Raw genomic sequence first — 20,453 nt, 5'->3', positions numbered from 1 at the left:
CATATTAAAATAAAATTCACACTTAAACTAGATTTTTGGAGAAACAATCAAACAGATGACAATTTTGATTTTACATGCGCAATTGAACACACTCTAACCTTTCATTGATGAAAAAAAATAATACCCATTTAAGAAACGAAAGATGGATTCTACCCATTAATTAGAGTTAAACATGAAATTACAAACAATCAAATTCCAACCCAAATACAAACTTTATTACCTCTAATATTATTAGTAATTTCTAAGAAGAAGAAGAAGAAGGGGCAGGTGACACATTAATAGGAGTTTTAGCTGATCCCAATGCTTCTTCATCTACAAACAGATCCTCAGTCTTCCTCAAAGCCGCATGAACCAAAACCACCACAACACCAATAAAAATCGACACTAGAATGTTAAGTGTCGCATCAGTCAGAAAAAGCAAAACAATCGTAACCACCGATAACACAATCAACACCACTAGATCATTGATCGTATGGAGGAGAATAACCAATGACTCATCTCGCAAGAAGTAGAGAAACAGCCAAGCAGCCATCATGATAATGAACACAATTAATGAGATCGGATGCCAAAGCAAGCTGAGGAAAAGAATCAGTAGTAAGATAATAACATAGTTCATTTGGAAATATGAGACGTTGGTTTTGATTCGAGAGATAGCTTCGTTTTTGTTGGATGGAAGGCCGAACGCGTGCATGTGGGCCATTTCTTTCCATGTCCTTCGCGTGCCGAGACCAGATATCATCCGTTCTTTTGCGCGAGAGATGAATTCTAGATTGGGAGATTCTGAGGGGGATGTAGGTATGGTACCGTAGGTGGTCATTTTTGTGTGGTGATTTGCAAGAAATTTGACTCAATGTTGGTGTTGGTGTTGGTGTTGAGATTTGAGACTTAAGAGAGCGGAGGAGAAAGGAAGAAGTGATAAGAGGGTGGTGGACTTTGATGCGTTGGGTTGATTATAATGGGGATTTTTTTTTCTATTTACGTCCTTCACCAGTATGAATTTATTAGAAATGCCTCCTTTTTAGTAAACAAATTAAAGTAGATCCTTGACTTTTGACTTTGACAAATAGAGTATTAATTATAAGCAAATTAACTTTTTAAAACTAAGAAAATAGTACTCTACCCAAACCCAATTGGTCAACCTTTTTCAAAGTAATGTAAAGATAAAAAATAAAAAAAATCACTTCATGGTATATGGGTTGCAAGATAAAGACATTGAGTGGATCAACCACATATTAGATTCGAGATAAAATGATTTGAATAAAAGCCTCTAAAATCATTTGTTGACGTGACATGTTCACAAAATCATAGATCTTTTTTCTTGGGATTGTTGGAAAATATAAGTATTGATTTCCTGTGGAAAGAAAAAGAAGAAGTTTGAATGAATTTCTGATTTCTAATTTGAATGTAACAGAAAATACTTAAACTATAAGAATGGTTAAGGCTTGCACAAAGCACTCTCTTAAAATGAATTATGCCCATGTTACGGTACCACAGTTTGTAAGAGTTCACTCTCTAAGATACAACAACCCACGTTTTAAGAGAGTATATTAATTGAAGCGTAACTTCAAACTTGAGGATATTGTGTACTCTCACAATGTAATAGGTCTATAGTAAAAATGAGCATTCGAGCGTGCCCACAAATCTTTTCGTTATGTACTGTTTAGAACAGACACCAATACAAATGTTGAAGTTAAAGCAAAAACGGGCCTTCATGTGTACTCATACTTACACAAATGCATTAAGGTTTTGAAATTGATGGATCCAAATCCCAATCGAAAACTTAGATTTTTCTCTTAAGCCCTCGTGTGTGTGGCTGAGCCCACTCATTACCTCTATCAACGTTAAAGCTAATAGAGGTACAACTATTTAAGAGTTGCAAATCAACTCTACTACTAGTCGATGTGGGATTAAAATTATACAAGGTAAAAAAAAAACACTAATAACTAAAGTTAAAAAAAAAAAAAAACATAAAGTAAAATGTGAATGCAAAATGTTTTCAAATACCCAATGAATATTAAAGTGTTTTCAAATTCAACCTTCTAAAATTCCAATAATCCCTTACATGAAAGCAAAAAACACAAAAAATATATAAAAATATAGAGAGCATTTTTGGCCAATTATGTTTAAGTGTAATAGGTGTTTTTTAGACTTGAATCTTACCTAATATAAATCTATCGAATTTACTAGTCGGTCAATGGACTTTTAAGTCCTGAACTGCCAACATTTAGTATAAATCAAAATAAAAAAGTATACTCATAGGTTAATCAATCAACTATCAAGTTCTACCGATTGTGTTCATTTTAATCTTGAACAAAACTTGGTATCCTGAGTTTTTTAGAGAGCTTAGTCCAAACTCACATAAAATCGACCTAATTCTACATTCATTTAGGCGTGCCTATGAGAAGTACTTTGCTATACTTCACTTTTACAAATATAGGTAATATTAAGAAGTTATACTTCAAACTTTCTTCTTTACAGGCAACATTAAATATTTCATAGGAATGGACTTGAAACAATATGTTCCATTAATGATTTCTTTTAAATCACATGTAACTGATTTTTTCATTAAACCTAGATTTTGGGATCTCCAATCAAGTAGGTTGGGTTTCCATCAAAATAACTTTTAATCAATAGGTTTTAGGCTCATTCCCGTTTAAGTATATGTAACTAACTCTCTAGATAATCCTTTAGCTAGGGGATCCATCAAATTTTCCTTAGACCTTACAAAATTAATTAAAATAATCTCATTATAGAATAATTGTATTTATAGAGTTGTGTCTCCATTTAATATGCCTTGACTTGTCATTGTACACATTGTTTTTGACCATCGCAATGGCAGCTTGGTTGTCACAATGAATAAATATAACAGATAATAACTTAGGCCAAATAGGAATGTTAACAAGAAAATTCTTAAGTCACTTAGGTGGTGTTTGATTGCGCTTAGATTTTCCAGCATTTGCATCAAAAAACGACGTTGATAATGCTTCCAAAATTTGCGTTTCGATATTTTAAACGTAGATTTGAAATAAAAACCAATGTTTTGAAAAGCGCATAACAACAGCTTCGCGCAATCGTGTTTTAAAATGTCAGAGTTAAATGACGAAATTACCCTTCGTTATATATCATATTTTCACGCACAGTCCGCGATAATAAAACCTCTACTGTCTTCATCCTTATCACTTTCTCTCTCTCATCGATTTCGACAACAGCGATGACCCACCTCAATGACGACAATCATATTTCCGATCGAAACCCATCAACGACGACGACGTTGTATTGAAACCTATCGATGACGAGGACATAAGCCTTGAACCTAAACCCATATTCTCCAAATTCAGCTCTTGAAACCCTAAAGACCCTAATTTTGGAGAACAACACCCATGAAGGGTCTTCACCGAATTTCATGGTCTTGCCCTTTAGGAAAGATAGATCTTTGGCCTGTTCTTTGGATTCTACCGAAAATTCCCCACCAGTTTGGAATCTGGGTTGGATCAATTTGGTTGATTTCAAGCATATTTTGGAGAATTCTGAATCTCATTTAAGTGCGGATTCATTCATCTACCTTAGATCAGAGTTGGAGAATGATACTGTTTATTGGGCGATCAATATGTCGGCCGATGGCGGTTCTGTTCCTAAATTGGATGAGAGATAGTTCTACTTTGTTGAACTGCGGACTTTAATGGTTGCCACCAATTGGACTGATGTTCGAGCAATGGGGGAATTGGAGATTGCCGGTCATGTAAGTGATGCTTTGTGTGAATTTTGGATTTTTAGTTGCATTGAGAGCATTAACAATTTTGAACAAAAATTAGAAAATTTGGGATTTTTAGTTGCATTGAGTGCATTAACAAATTTTAACAAAAATTTAGTATATATGAGATCGCCAAAGATATACTATTTTGATGAGGATGATTTTGTTTTTCTGTTCTATTATGAATTTCATCAATAGTTTTAATCAATAATGTCTAGGACATGATTCAGCAATTGATTTTTCAATATCTGATTCTCCGTAAATGAAGAATTTTAAGTTTCTACAAATATTTTTTTACAGGTAGTATTGTACTTAGATAGGCAAAGATGATGATCATTTAAATCATGTTTTATAAATCAGAACATAAGCCCAAAATTGAAGCCTGGCAAACTGATTTTACTCCCTATGGTGTCCAATCCACCAACTTATATTTGAGCATTTGTTGAAATCTTATAGGGATTTTGAGTTGAATTATGGTCACTTTAGAAGTAAGGGTGACACTACATAAGTATTGCAAATCCCATTTATAAAGTGCTAAGGTTTGTCAGTGTTGAAAGTTATGAATGGATTATCTTATTTTGGCATTAAATTAGGCTAGGGCTCTGCTAGAATGGCACAATATGTCACACTTTTGTGGGAATTGTGGAGAAAGAACAATCCCCATAGATGCTGGGAGAAGGAAGTAGTGCTCAAATGAATTATGCAAATAGAGACCTTATCCTCGTGCTGATCCAGTATGTTATGATGCTCACCGCTCTCCTTTGATTTTGATCGGTGTTTGTATTATTTATAGAGTTGAAGCTTTTTATGCTGCGTTGTTTGATGTTGCCCATGTGGGTAAAGAATTCTAACAGGTTGTAATTATGTTGGTCATCGATAAAGAAAATGACCGTGCACTTTTATGTGGAGTTGCCTTGCTGGTTTTATTAAGGTATTATTGTTATTTTCATAATATTTTTCCAATTAAATTGTCAACTTTAAATCTAACATCCGATCCAATACCCCCAAACTTGTAGTTGTTTTAGGCGATTGTGAGTTCTAACTAAACACCCTTTTGATTGGGTTTTTAATATATGTGTATCCACACTTCAATTTAATATTTCTAATTTGTTAAAAAATGGTTAGTAAAAGATTGCATCATTACCATTTAATAGAAGTTTGGGTTGGAGTATTGATATGTAACTTACACTTGTTTTTAGCGAGGAGAAAACTTGGAAGAGGCTGTGAGGAGAGAGACTACTGTTGAAGTGGGCGAAATTGTCTATCATAGAATTATAAACTTTTTAAAATTATAATAATTATTTTTATAAATTTTTAATATAAACTTATTATATTTATATATGTTTAATGTAATTATATATTTATAAGGGTATTTTGATAATTTTTTATGCATTCTAGGTACATTATGTTGGATTGCATATTATGCATGTATTTTTTTATCAAGAAAATTTCATACGTTTATTTTTAAGAGGATGTTGTCGAAATTTCTATAGAATTATAAATTTTTCTATATTTTTTTAGAATTATAAATATTTTAAAATTAATACAATTAATTTTTTAATTTTTTATATAATTTTATCATATTTATATATATTTAGTGTAATTATATATTTATAGGAGTATTTTGATAAGTTTTAATGCATTATGGGTGCACTATCAACCTTAAGGGTATTCTGGTCATTTTACCTTAATACAATAGATTCTAGAAACTGTATCAAACAGTAATTACCAGATTCTGATAAACAGCATAGCACCTTTACAAAGCTCTATTAAACAAGTTTTTCAGTGTTTCAGTTTCTGATAACAGATTTTGACAGTAGATTTTGACAGTAGAAGCTGACAATAGATTCAAGCAGTTGAATCAATCGGGGCCTTAGCTTCTTCACCAGACTTGTCCATGAAAATAAACTTAGATTTCATGGTGAAAAAAGTTATGCATATTTTTAGTGGATTTTCATGAGATTGCGGCATTTCCAAGTGTGAAAATATAGCTACTAGTGGATTTCGACTCTTCCGAGTGACATTCAATTGCATCACTGTATCCTTATAATATTAAAGGATACTTATTATATTGCAACCTATAACTCATTTTATACCTTAAGTATCTCATGATTCTCATCAAATCTTTTCAATGACCATGTCTTGAGTTGCTAATGTATCTACTTAGTCTATTTATTGAATACATAATATCTAATTTTGTACAATTCATAATATACATTAAATAACCAATAACTTGAGAATATTCTAATTGAGAAATATCTTTATCAACATTTTTCATCAATTTACATGTCAGATCAAAATGTGTTTTGTATGAATACAATCAAATAATTAAAACGTTTTAAAATATTTTCAATATAATGAGATTGATATAAACCAAATCCATTAACATTTCTAAAAAAATTTATTCTAAGAATTACATTAATAAGACCTAAGTCTTTCATGCCAAAATTTCTAGACAGTAATTTCTTAATTTGATTCATAACATTAATATTAGATCAAAGAATAAACATGTCATCTACATATAGACAAATAATAGCATAAGCATTAACTATAATTTTATAATAATGCATTTATCAGCTTCATTGATTCTAAATCCATTTGATATCATTACATTGTCAAATTTTTCATGCCATTGTTTTGGAGTTTATTTTAAATCATATAAGGATTTAATTAATCTACAAACTTTATTTTCATGTTCTTTCATTACAAATCCTTCTTATTAGTTTATCTATATATATATATATATATATATTTCCTCATTTAAAAAAATAATTTTTTTAAATATATTTGATGAATTTTTAAATTATAAATGGAAGTTATAACAATAAGAAGTCTAAAAGAAGTGATTCAACAACAGAAAAATAAATGTCGTAAAAATCTAAGCCTTCTTTTTGTTTGTACCTTTTAGCCACTAATTTGACTTTATATTTATCTATAGTTTTATTGGATTTTAAATTTCTTTTGAAAATTCATTTACAACCAATTATTTTATATTTAGGACGTACATTGACTAACGTTCAAGTGTTACTAATTATAATTGAATCTATTTTACTATTTATAGTTTCTTTTCAAAATGGAGTTTTGGTGTTGAAATTGCATTCTTAAAAGTTTAAGGATCTCTTTGTATGAGAAAACTAATAAAATCAGGTCCAAAGAATGTTATTGTTCTAGTTATCTTACTTCTCCTAGGTTCTATATCAGATTCTTATTCTATAAGTTCATTAACTTATACTTCATTGTGAAATCTTTTTAAAAGTCTAACAATTTTATCATTACAATGATAAACATCCTCAAAAAATTCAACATCTTTATTATACTGGTATATTGGGGAGAATAATGAGCAATTGTTTGGTTTATAATTCTATTTTCTTGACAAAATAGTTAAAGGATTAGATTCATATTCTCCTTATCGATTAGATTTTAAAATTTTAATTTTTTTTTCAAGTTGATTTTCAACTTTATATTTATAAATTTTAATCATTTCTAATACTTCATTTATACTACTTAAAAGATAAATCATACAAAATCTAGTGCAATTGTCAATAAAAGTTATAAAATATTTTTATTACCTCTAGATTGAATATATTTGAAATCATACAAATCAGAATGTATTAATTTTAAAGGTTTTGTAAATCTTTCAATATTTTTAAAAGATTTTTTAAGTAAATTTTGATTCAACACAAATTTCATATATTTTTTTAGATGTATTAATATGCATATGTAATTCCAATCATTCATATTGTTCGTCTTTAATCTTAAAATTTATCAACTTCAAGGGATACAATGTTTATGAAAATTTTACACAAAAATAAAATAAAATCAAGGGATATAATAGTTGAAGAGGGGAGAAAAATCAAGGGTTTATTGGTAGTCGAAGAGCAGGTATTTAGGTAATTTTTCAATAATTTAAAAGGGAAGAGTAAGGTCAAAGGGAGCACAGTCATCAATTTGATAACATAGGGTGCAATATTTGTCAAGGACTAGGTTTGAATCTCCACAAAAAAAAAAAAAAAAAAAAAGTGATTCAATGGTCAAAATCATCGAACTAAACAATGTTTAAAAAAACAAAAATTAAATAAATAAGAATCATGATAATCAGACTTAGGCACGTGGCATACTCAATCAACACCCTTGACATGACAAGCTCAGGGATCGTAGATCTGCATTCCTCGAGATACATAAACATACTCCTTTTATGGAAAGCGTGTTTTTGTATCCCGAAGAATATAGATCTACTATCCCCGAGCTTGTCATGGGAAGAGTGTTTTTGTATCGCAAGGAATGCAGATCTACTATCCTCGAGCTTGTCATGTCAGCGTGCCGATTGAGTATGCCACATGCCTAAGTCAAATTATCACGACTTAGGAAAAAAAAAAAAATCAAGGGAGTAGACTTTACCTTCTAAACCCAACAAGAAATATAAATATATGAAATTAATGAAGGAGGTGTCACGAATATAAATATATATAATGGACTAAAGTTCCATCAATGTCGTTGGGCCCCATGACATACACGTACGCCCATCAACTCTTTTGATCAAGATTATATCAGTGGGCCATCTTTAGATAATAACCCGAATAGTAGTTGCCATAAGAACGTGTATCCTAGTGTTTGTCTTCATTTTGATGACTAATATCTTCTAACAAAATGAGTCCAACTGATTTAGGGTTTTGATTGATGGGTTGTCGGAAAGATATGGTGGATGTAGTACGGTTTCTTCAGGTTGATAGGCCTTAGGTGTATGGTGTCAGTTTATTTTTAAAAAGGCCACAACACTCAACCACCAATCTTTCGAGACAAGCTGGCGATAAGACTTCACTAGGCCGATGTAGGGATGGACAGCTGACGGCAATAACGATCAAACAGATGGGACAGCAGGAAGAAAGCCGGCTACAATGCCACGTGGCAGTTTAGTATATATATGATTTCCTTATTATATTAATAATGATTGAAAAAGGAAATCTACAGTGGATCGAATCATACCCGAGATCCGATTCGAGAACTTAACATCTAAACCGAGTAAATGATTCGACTGGATTATCTATTGGACCATTTCACCTTATATATCCATTTGATGGATTCAAATAATATATGAGAGATTATTGTGAATTATATTAAGGGCATGGTTTTTAAATTCAGTATCACGTCTTATCTCGTTCAGATTTGATATCGAGCCGTCTTGGACGAGTTTTTCGATATGTTTGAGATGTCTCGTGAGATAACTCAAAAAATTGAACGTGAGACATAAGACTCGATCAAAAAATGACTTTGTGAGTTGGTCTTATTCAGTTCTGATATCGAGTTAACTCGGGCGATACGTCTTGATCTCGGACGAGTTTAAAAATCATGATTATGGGTGATGTTCCGATACCATAAAAAGAACCTAATATTGTGTCAAATATTTTTTCAATTTATAGGTTAAAATTTTCAGAATGGACTGATTTTTGATGTTCTAACCCTATCAATACTTCAACTTGTACATTAGGGTTAGAAATTTTGAAATGAACTGAGATCATCCGCACAAAAAATCAGCCCACTCTAAAACTTCTAACCCTATTTTGAAAAATGACTAGCTCTCTTTAGGGTCTCAGAATGAAACTTCCCTTATATAATATATCTTAATAGATGGCATGTATGTATTAAAAAACTAGGATTAAGTAAGATTAAGGGTTTGTTCGAAAATTGTGTGTTTGAAAAATGCAGCTAACGCAAGTCGCCAACTCTCTAACACACTAAAAATTCAAATTTTTTAACTTTCACCCTAAGATGTAAAAGTTTGCAGTTAGTGGTTCGGCTATTTTTTGAGTTGGTAAATCCTCTCTCTCCTCCTTTTTTTTTCTTCACCTTCTTCAATTCTTTTATTTTTCTTGATTGGAGGTGCACTTAGCGAAGGGGACGAAGAAGGTAGAATAGGGGCTTGGGGGACAAGCCTTGATAGTTGATTATAGTGGCCTAGTGGACTGCATCATTCTAGGGATTTTGCTTAATTTTTTGATTGGAATCAATTCCCTAGATCTTTGTCTAATTTTGGCAAAAAACAATCACACCAACATTTCTCCATTTTTTACTTCTTGCCCTATGCCTTGATTGTAGATTATTGCTTTGAATAGGGGTTGGATTGTAATTTTCAAATGTTTGTTTGGGATGAAATTTTAGCAACCAAACATTAAGCTATTTTTAATTCTCATAGTCAAGTTTCAAAAGTTGAACTTCTTAAAGTTCAAGTCTCAACTCTTGAATGTCTTATTCTCATACTCAATCGGAGGTTTCCAAACACACCCTAAGATTTTATATAATAGAATCAAATAATTATTTTAGAAAATTTCAATGGATAATATAATCTTATATTAGAGTAGGGCTGGAAACGGATTGGATCGGTACCGGATTAGTACCACTCCAACACTGATCTAAACGAAATATATGAACCGAATCCGATCCGTTTCCTTCACCCTTAATCCAAAACCGATTCGAACACATGCCTTATTTTCAAATGATCAATGATTAAAAAATTTTCAAAAATATAAAATCATATAAAATTTTAAAAAATATACTTTCCAACTACAAATATACAGGGAAACCAAAAAGACAACATTTTATTTATATGTATGGATATAAAATTAAGAATAATAATAAGATTATTAAAAATTGTTTAGATCGGATTTGTTTTGGAGCGGATTGGGGTAGATCTGAATCCGATCCGAAATTGTTTTGGATCTAATATTCCTATCAAAATTTTCATGTTTTTTGAATTGGGTCGACTCGAACTAGTTCGAACATCAGGTATATTTCGAATCATTGCCATCCCTATATTATAGCTTATAATTTAATATATTCTAAAGATTTTCTAATTTAAATAATTAATTAAAATGATCCTATATATTACTAGTAGGTGGTAACACATTACAAAAATTAAGATGTGTAAATGAATGAAAAATTTATAATTATTGTAAAAAATTATTTCAAAATTTTCCAATAAAATATCTTATCATTAACTATTTAGTAAGGACCTTTTTTATAATTTAAAATATTAGTACAATGATTTTAAAAATAACATAATAAAGAGATATATTTGTAATTTACAAAAAATAATTTACAGGATCCAAAGATTGTATGGCCTTTTTTGTAATTTAAAATATTATTTAATGAGATCTTGAATATAACAAAATATTTTTATAATTACATGGGATTTTTCGTTTTCAACTAAATTGACACATGGAGGCACTTTTCAGAGTCTAAATTTTGGTATCAGATCACACTCACTCTTCTTATAATAGTATTAAAGATAATATTAAAGATTAAAAAGGTTATTCTAGACAAGAAATTAACTAATCTGGCTATAGCCTTCCAGAAACCTAAAAGAACCTAAAATTCCACTTCAAAGAATTGAAAAAAAAAACCTATTTCCCTTGCATACATGGTGGCCATCCATGTGAATTTTTGGGAGAAAAATCAAGTTTTTTTGTTTGTTTGTTAGAGATTGAAGATGAGGGCATTTACATCTTTTTCACTAGTTTATAAAAGAAGACTAAGGTCAAAAGCATGTCATACATTTGAAAACATGAAATCAAATACCAACCGAAAGGTAACAGAGGTATGTCTCCATCACCCCAAAATTTATCCATATTTTGTTTTAAAAAAAATTGAATTTTATACCCAATTTAATTCTTATCAGATCAGATATGGACCCTAACATTTAGATTGAGTAGAAAACCCAATCTAACAATGACAAGAGAAGCAATCCCCACTGAATTTTAAATCTTTGTTGTGTTAATTAAGATGATTTTTCAAAAACATTATTTCCATCAAAGATACTTTGTAAATCTCTGCCATTGGTGTAAAGAAATGGATGACTGGCTATGTGTAAGAAATACATCATGGCCAGATGATAAAGATCTCATGATTTCTATAAATGATCTGAACCAATCCTTAGGATCTCCTAGTTTTTCTACAATGAACCCACTTTGAATCCTATTTAGTTTTATGATTGATGTGTTATTATAAGAAAAAAAGTAGTAAAGGCAATATATTTAGCAAAGCCGAAGAGAACGAATGTAGATATTTTTTCTTTTTCTTCCAATAAAGCTTCAATTGCAAAAACGTTATGATGTTAATGTTCTACTCCGATCATTTCTTAGACAACGGTGGCAGATTTTCCTTTTGTTTGGAAATATTGAGCATCACAAGTATTCAATGGTTCGAGAAAACAACTCACAGCATATCTACATTTGGTTCTGCCCGACTTTCACTGGTTGGGTGGGAGATGATCCTCCCTACGTGCTTTCCAAACGCCATAATAGAACTTTGGCTTCATGAGAGGCACCGCTTCCCCCGGGTGCTCTTCCCAGTATTTTTCCTGCTCAATATCACAAGGCAAAAAGAATTTAGTGGTGACATGATCATTGAAAAAAAAGTAAATTCATCAAACCAATTGACTGAAATCTCAGATACCAAGTTTGATTTCCCTCTTAACATTCCTTTACATTCATATGAGAGAATGCCTCCGAAAAAATGGAGGAAGTTATGTTAGAGTTGGCAATCTTCAGCTTCAAGGGTTTGCTTCTTAGATGGAATCGTGCTTGTAATAAGCGGTTGTAGTTTCTAAACATCTTATTAAAAAGCCCTTGGACTAAAAGTAGGGTTTTATTTTGCATTGATTCCGTCTCTAGTCTCCTCAACTAATACTAAGTCATTTGTACTAATACTAAGTCATTTGTAAATAACACAGATCAAGAAACTTGTTTATGAGTTCGTGACTAAGAATAGTTACTTCATCTATAACTTGAGCAAACAAATATGAACTCGAAGCCAATCTCTGCTGTAAACCAATTGTAACTGGGAACTTCTTTGTCTCCTTACCATTTGTTTACAAACTAGACAAACCTTTGAATCCTCTCTTGCATACCACTAGCTGTATCAATATATCCATTTGGACTCCTTTTCACTCACCCATTAACCTCAGCATCATCGACTGTGCCAAGCTCAATCAATTAACATGTTATTGATCGTCCAACAATCAGCTCCATAAAGAAAGATGGTGTTACTTGATTGGTATTGCTTCAGTTATAAATCACTTCAGAAGCACACCTTCACGTTAGCCATCCAGTTATATTCTACGGGCAAAAATGGTTGCTTTTGAGATATTTCTTGACCATCATTATTTTAATAGAAATAAAGATTTATTAAAAGAAACGAGAAACATAAGAGGTTGAGGAGACCTACTTCATACATTGCAAAGAGAAACCAAGCAAGAAAAACAATTAACTCACCACCCTACAAATCAGCCCCCACTTAAAATAAAATCATCATAATAAGCCCTTAAAAAATGTAAAAGATTTAGTCCAAAAGGAGAGGGCCCAAAATGCTAATGATGACCACCGGGAATGAGCACTCCTTACCAACAAAAACTTCATTCCCAAACAGAACTATGAAATTATGACATCTTCACTTTGTATGAAATAGATTAGAGATTTGAAAACTGTTCTTTTAAAGGACAAGTGTCATTGACACCAAGCTCCTTACCCTCTAACACACAACTATTCCTTTCTTTCCAAAATCCCAAGCAGATTGCCAACAGGAGTCTCCATATACATATAAGGGAGATGAAGTAACACCAGATTAACCATACCAAAGGTCAGTGAATAAACCAATGGTTTACTGAAAATAAAAACCCATCAGTTATTTTCGATGAAGGTTTCAGAGGTGCGCGGGATTCTCCACTCAGAGTTTTGATCAAATCATTAGTGTTTCCTAAAACCCTAGTTATCTCCTTTATGGTTGGAATTGAATTGAAGTGCTATAATGTCGAGAGTTTATGTTAGGAACTTGGATCCAAGAGTTACAGAGAGAACTCGAAGATGAATTTTGAGAATATGGTGTTCTTTGGAGTGTTTGGGTTGAACGAAGGCCACTAGGTTAGGTGTTTGTTGAATTCGATGATCATAGAGACGCATTAGATACCATGCATTGGTTGGAAAGAATGGTTGGCGTATGGAGCTTTCTCATAATTCTAAGCGCGGTGGTAGCCGTGGTGGTGGTGGTGGACATGGGCGTGGTGGAGATGAGGATTTAAAGTGTTATGAATGTGGTGAACCTTGTCATTTTGCTCGTGAATGTCGCTTACATATTGGTTCACGAGGCATGGGAAGTGGATGACATCGAAGCCCCAGTCCTTGGCGCTGTAGGAGCCCAAGTTAGGGACATCTCAGTGTTTCATCTCACGGTGGCCGCAGCTACGGCATGTCACCACCTTATCTCAATGCTCGTCGTGATTCACCATTTGCCATTGATTCTTTTGCTAGAGATTGAATTCGAAGCAGGAGCTGAAGAAATATCGACAATATTCTAGTACTCATAGGATTTGATTCGATGGATGGGAATCTTGTTATTCTGTTTGCTGCTTGGAGCTTGGGTTTGTTAGACCATTGGCTTTGCATGGATTCTGTGAAGTGCTTTAGCTGCCAAAAGGTGTGGTTTGGACTCCTCACTTTTGCGTGGACATACTCTCCTCAGCTTTGAACTTGGATAGGTTAATTACCTACTTTATATTACCATCTTTCTGCTATCTATACTTATTTATGACAAACGATTTACTGATTCGCTATTGGAGCAAGAGAGTACTGGCTCACTGCTGTTGATGTAGGTGTTCCCATGAAACAAACCGGTGCCCCATGGAGCAAGGATATTGGCTGGAGTGGTTCTCATGATATCCCGTAGTGCTCTACTATAGTTCCAGCTAGATGAATCATCCATTCCCTCTGTTGGTTATGCCCAAGCACCATCCACTTGTGAATAGATATTACCTGCCTCCAGTAATAGTTTCAACATTAACTAAGTTTCCTTTCAATTATCCCATCTTATAATCAGGAAGACATGGTGGTTGTTGATGGCCATGTTTCCATTATGGCCCTCTTACCTTTTTCCCCATGAATAGCTCGGTTTATGTGCGTATTAATCATGGCCCCTAATTGACCGGTCACGCTGGTCAGCGGCATTCATTCAGTTGTCCTGCTCAGATGGATGAGAGTTCAACTTGAAGTATGTGTCTAGTCTAGCTTTGAGACAAAAAACTGCAACCGGGGAAGGCGGGGAACCTTTGCTTTGTTATTAAAGGAACTCCGAGAAGCATTGGATGGTGCTGGCCCGAGCCCCTTAGTGGAGAGGGCTGCTCAATTCCTTAAGGGGTGGGGCTCGGCTCGTCCGTGACACAGAAGGCCAAAAAGCCTTTCGATGAGAAAGCGCTCGTCGGGGTCATGGACTCCTTTTTTAGGATCCCCTTTCTTCCATTTATTATTGAGCCTGGTGTGGAATCACCATCATTACACATTCATTGTTGGTCTGGCTGCAGGAAGTGCTCTTCCTTCCATTTATTATTGAGCCTGGTGTGGAATCACCATCATTACACATTCATTGTTGGTCTGGCTGCAGGAAGTGCTCTTCCTTCCTAGCCTTTGCAAAGAGAGAAAAATCAACTAAAAGAAAAAACCATGGGAAATGACATGAACCTAAGTTAGAATTTTGTTGAGAGTAGTGGACCAAATGAACACAAACTCCATAGAAAGGCACTTTCAATCTCCATAACCATTTTAATAAGCAAGCTATATTCATTCACCTAGACAAACTAGTCTTCATACCACCTCCCTCCTTGGCAACAAAATATATATATATATATATATATGTTCATTTATCATCATCATACATTGAAGAATAAATTCAAAGGAATATTTTAAAAATAAAAAATAAAAGATAAAAAATAAAAATTAATAGGTATTATCTTAAACAGATGAATGAAATCTCTAATTAAGGATTCAAAGTCAAGCAAAGATCTAAATACCTTATAGAGTTGCTCTGTTATAGCAGCTCCAATAACCCCAGTATAGAATGCAGCGACATATACAGCGACAATTGGCGTGAAAGTTTTGGGACGTCTGTAAGGTTCAATCATATCCCAAAGGAACGTTTTTTCCCACTTTGTCCAGAGATAGTCTGCGTACCTCTTCCATAGATAGCTCGCCATGTCTCTGTTATCTAGAAGTCAAAGCTCTTGATGAACTAGAAACATAGAAATGGAGACTTAAATTGATCCGAATTTTCAGATGTTCAGGATCAACTTAGAAGATGAACATTTAAATAAGAAAATATGACACAAAAAACCCAATAAGTAATTCGATCAAAACCGGATTCAATAATTTGCAAAAGTCAGACTGATAACAAAATATATCAAGGAAGGAAAACTGAGAGAGAGGTTGAATGGTTGGGGGAAACTTACCTGGATTGGTCATGAACGAGTAAAGGGAATGGGCCAGGTCAATCCAATTCAATCAACATAATACTAGTTGATGTCATAATTATTTTTGTATAAAATTTTAATAATTCTACTAAAAATGAAAAATCAAGAAAAGATCCACATGAAGATTACAGAAAAGTATAAAGGCCTCCCTTACAACAGAAATTTTGTGTAGATGAATTCCAAAGTCCAAACCAACCAGATTGTAAAGAGGAAGCAGGAATGATTGGTTCACCAAGTTAAAAAACAAAAAATAAAAATAAAAAATTCCAGGGGTCTGTAGCAGTAGAGCTCCTCGGAAACGTCATATACATGTTGATATAATTGAACCCAATAGGGCTACAAGACATCTTTCAAAATAAGCTTCAAAAGAACCTTGGACATCAACTTTTTAGTAAGTGCGTTTTATGACACACAAATAGTGAACACAAGCGATCAATAATACTAACTGAAGGCAAAAACAAAGAAAGACAAGCAACAAGAAAGGAAACATAAAATGAACAAATCAAAACTGACTATTTCCTATTAATAATGGAATACCAACAGAGCCTAAATCCTCATAAATCAAACCTCTGCATTCCCAGAATGTTGATGACCAATTACCGATAAAAAAAACCGAAAGTTGATGACCAATATAACATAAAACACTTAACGTTGAGAATGATCTATGAAGATTCACCTTGCCAGCAAAAGCCTACAATTATGTTCTTTCCAAATTCCATGTTGTATAATTCTCCCACTTTCATCGAGAACACAAAAATATACTAACCTTTGAACAAGTCAATGAACCAAGTAACACCCAAACACTGAAAAGAAGAAAGAAAGAGACTCAAATAAAGTGAACCTTTGGGATTTAGACCCATGGCCCAGTTGGTTTGACACATTGCAAAGCAACTTTAAGGTTGTGGGTTCAAGTCCAGCTTACACAAAAAATAAAAAAGTCAACAATTGGCAATGTAATAACAAATGATTGGTTATTTCCAGATTGCATTTCCAAAAGGAAACATAATCCAGGACAATCAATTTTCTAATTTGAGATTTTGAATCATCGGTCATTTCTAGATTACATTTACAAAAGAAAACATAATCCAAGACAATCAATTTCCTAAATTGAAGATTGAAGATTGTAGATTGATAAAATTTTGTAAAAGGAATCAGTCCATAGAAATAAAGCTAACTTCGATGGAATCCTAGGACCTAGATACCACATAAAATGAACTGCACAACAGTTACTTGGATTCCTTCCCATTGCCCCATAGAAGGATTGGAAAATGGATTTCCACCCTCATCTATCGATTTCGCTTTCTATTATTTTTTTTGAGTATTTTTCAGATGATATCAAATACAAATTTTGATCTTTCCATCTTACCCATTTTCCCATGGATTGTGAATTCCATTGAAAATGAATTTCCATGCAATCAAACCAACCCATAGGGTGTCCCCCACCTCCTTTGGAAATAGGACTAATCCCTTTGAGTACACCAACCACCGTCGGTTTGAAGTCTAATTAACCTCGTAATGAATTCCTAATGAACTATCACATCACAGTATGATATTTTTCTGCAAACACTCCCATATTCCATTCTAGGACAGCCACTCTCCCACCAAGAACCACTACAACCATATTTAGCTCCAATGACTTTCCTCCAGAGTGGTTTTGGATCTTCTCCCAACCTCCAAAACCATTTTCCAAGAGAACCAATTTGTCTCTTTAGTCACCCTTTGTTCTATCAACTTGGTTACCACCATTTTCTCTCTCATTTCCAATGTAATCAAGGGTACAAGAACAATAGAGCTTTGAAGTAAAGTATCAGCAAAAATAATGTTTTGAAACCATAAATCAAATTACAAAAAAGTAATGTTTCATTATATAAAACTCAAATTATACATACAAGAGATGGAATTGAGGGCGTACTTAACATGCCGCAAAGTGTTGCAGGGTGTAAACTAGGGGCTGATTAGATGCTGTTGTGTGGTTGATCTTCGCGAGGAGCTGATCAAAGGTTGTCTTCGGGTAAAAGTACCCACAGCCGTTTGTCCTCAAGAAGAAGATGGCTTTAGGTTAGGGTTTTGTTTTGGTTTTGGGGAAATAGGTCTGTTGTCAAGAAGACGATGGTTCTAGGTTAGGGTTTTTTCTACTGTGGTGTGACGATGAGGAGGAGCTGCTGCTGCGGCGTGATGAGGAGGAGGAGCTGCTGTTGCTGATGGAAGAGGTCTATCCAACGGTTGTGGATAGTGGTTGGAATTTAGAAATTCACAAGGGTATTTTCGTCATGTGAACCACAATTTCGACGGGATTTAGTGCTCCCTATAGGCACAATTTTTACCTCCATTGCTACTTCGTGAAAAAGCACTAAAATTACTCCAAACTTAGAAGTACTTATCTCCAGGAGTCATTTATCCACACCCCCTTAGAGTGCTTCTGACTCCCCGTAAGAGTCAGAAGCACTTAAAAAAGTCAATCCACACACATCCTAGGTCTCGGGTGGATACAGGAGCTAGAAATACTTAGAACATAAGTACTCCCAGAAGTACTTTTCGAAGTACTGTCTGGAGTAGTTCTAACAAAGTTTTGTGTTTGGATGTAGGTTCTGAAAAGTACTTCTGACAGAGCTTTGTGTTTGTGAACTATTCCGAATTCTATTAAAATGACCAGAATGCTCTTCTATATAACAATTACTGTTTTTAACATTATAACTCAACAACTTATGATCCAAAAAAGTAACAGTTACTATTTTAATACAATAAAACATTATAACATCAATTTAAACTCAAAATATACTTCTTTTTTTTTTTTTTTTTTTTTTTATATTTGAAAAAATCCCCCTTAAATATTAGACATATGAAAAATAAAACCTGTATAAAAATATGACAACTATCATATAATAAAATTTGTATTATCATACATAAAACTATATAAAGAAAAAATCAGCATCCATAACTGATCATTGCCTAAGAAAAATCTAAATAAATAAATAAATAACATAACTTCGTAGAAGCAAAAATGGACTCATACTGAAGCACTATTAATATCACTAATGGGGAAAAAAGTGTAAATATCATGAATACCTTACAAACTTTTTTCACTTTCCACACAAGCCTCAACCATTTTCGGAACCCTCATCTATAGGTCAATCTCAATGTGTAAGCCTCAAAAGCTTGTTGAAACAGTGACACAACTTAAGAGAATTGTCTCTTATGAAGATATTGGCTTGAAACTATTTATCTAAACTACTCATGAGCTTTAAAAAATGTTTCTACATTTTAGTCCCCAAACATGAGAAATTCCATAGTAAATTATATTTCATAAAAATAAGAAGTAAATGACAATTTGATTCCACTAGTAAATAATCACAATCACATATGGTTGTGATGGATCAACTACAATTTTATTCAAGAAGGAACCATAACATTCCGCTCCATAACTAGTATGATGGTCTAAACTTTCTGTATTTTAAAAACTTTCATCTCGGTGAAGGATGAGATTAGATAGTCATAAATACATAATCACATAAAGAAATTAAACATAATCCTTTGCACATACCCAGTAAGAGTAAAATATAGATTTAACAAGTGTTTTGGGGTGTTGAGATGATTATCAGAAGAGAGAATACTTGTTGCCTAGAACTTGATGGAGTTCAATTAAGAGGTTCTCAGACTAATACATGTTTTGCTTATACTTAAGTAGTTTAACCAAATCAACATGCATATAAATACCCTTCTGCTATTGTCAGTTAAGGAAATTTAACATTCAAGGAATGTCTATGTTTTACCAAGGATAAGAAAACAAACTTCTACCAAATTCAGACAAGGGAAACAAACTAACAGATTAAAAAAATTATAATAAGGTGATAAAATTTGTTAAACAATATAGGAATCATCCAAGTTGAGGAACAATCAGCACTCAAGAAGCATCATCCAAGTAAAGATTCAAGAACAGCAATTAACGATGAAGTATATTTGGGGTTTCCTCTATCTCCAATTTCTGCAAATACATGTGAAAGATTGAGGAAACCCCCAAAGAAACCCTGAAAGCTCACGGTTAGATAAACTAACCTCCGGGGAAATCGTCCCTTGAATCAATTGAAGAAGTGAAAGATTTCGTCGCCGCTGCAATCCGAAATTTTCGATGAATAAAATCGATTTCTACTGCTGCAATCGTTGATGGGTATGAGTTAGGGTTCGAACAAAACGAAGAAGATCGTTGATGGGTGTGAGTTAGGGTTCGAACAAAACGAAGGTAAGGCACCAAACGACTGAAATGTAGAAGAGATGATTTCGAGAGATCGAATTCGAAGACTGGAAGCGTATAAGACTGTCCGTGAGTAAAGCTTGGGAGGAGAAGATGGTCTCGCAAGACCTAATTTGATGAGAGCGGAGAAGGAAGAGAGAAAGAGTAGGAGCAGAGAGAAGAGGAGA

The 20,453-nt window shown here is 33.3% G+C and overlaps 1 protein-coding gene and 3 pseudogenes across 4 annotated transcripts; 2 read left to right on the top strand and 2 right to left on the bottom strand.

The window, feature by feature from the left end:
* Positions 1-129: 129 nt before the first annotated feature.
* On the bottom strand, positions 130-907 carry LOC147410583 (PRA1 family protein F3 pseudogene; annotated as a pseudogene).
* Positions 908-2,397: 1,490 nt separating this feature from the next.
* Positions 2,398-4,602, top strand: LOC147410582 (nudix hydrolase 19, chloroplastic pseudogene; annotated as a pseudogene).
* A 7,199-nt stretch (positions 4,603-11,801) lies between these two features.
* On the bottom strand, positions 11,802-20,232 carry EMB2752 (embryo defective 2752). Of its 4 annotated transcripts, none has more exons than XM_086437097.1 (3): positions 20,091-20,232; positions 15,582-15,799; positions 11,802-12,104 (listed from the first exon to the last, which is right to left on the bottom strand). In XM_086437097.1, the coding sequence occupies exons 2-3, from the start codon at positions 15,762-15,764 to the stop codon at positions 11,994-11,996; spliced, it is 294 nt and encodes a 97-aa protein (XP_086293223.1). In that variant the 5' UTR covers positions 15,765-15,799; positions 20,091-20,232; the 3' UTR covers positions 11,802-11,993. The 4 variants fall into 4 exon arrangements, with proteins under 4 accessions (XP_086293223.1, XP_086293243.1, XP_086293215.1 ...); XM_086437117.1 differs by having other exon boundaries at positions 15,582-15,768; XM_086437089.1 differs by having other exon boundaries at positions 15,582-15,857; positions 20,091-20,231.
* LOC147410581 (serine/arginine-rich splicing factor RSZ21 pseudogene) lies at positions 13,550-14,056 on the top strand (annotated as a pseudogene).
* Positions 20,233-20,453: the final 221 nt, after the last annotated feature.

This window comes from Akebia trifoliata, chromosome 1 (genome assembly GCF_017979445.1).
Source record: "Akebia trifoliata isolate Shusen 1 chromosome 1, ASM1797944v1, whole genome shotgun sequence".
In the NCBI taxonomy this organism is placed as follows: domain Eukaryota; kingdom Viridiplantae; phylum Streptophyta; class Magnoliopsida; order Ranunculales; family Lardizabalaceae; genus Akebia; species Akebia trifoliata.
The sequence above is the reverse complement of the archived record's forward strand: the minus strand, read 5'-3'. Positions and strand labels throughout refer to the sequence as shown.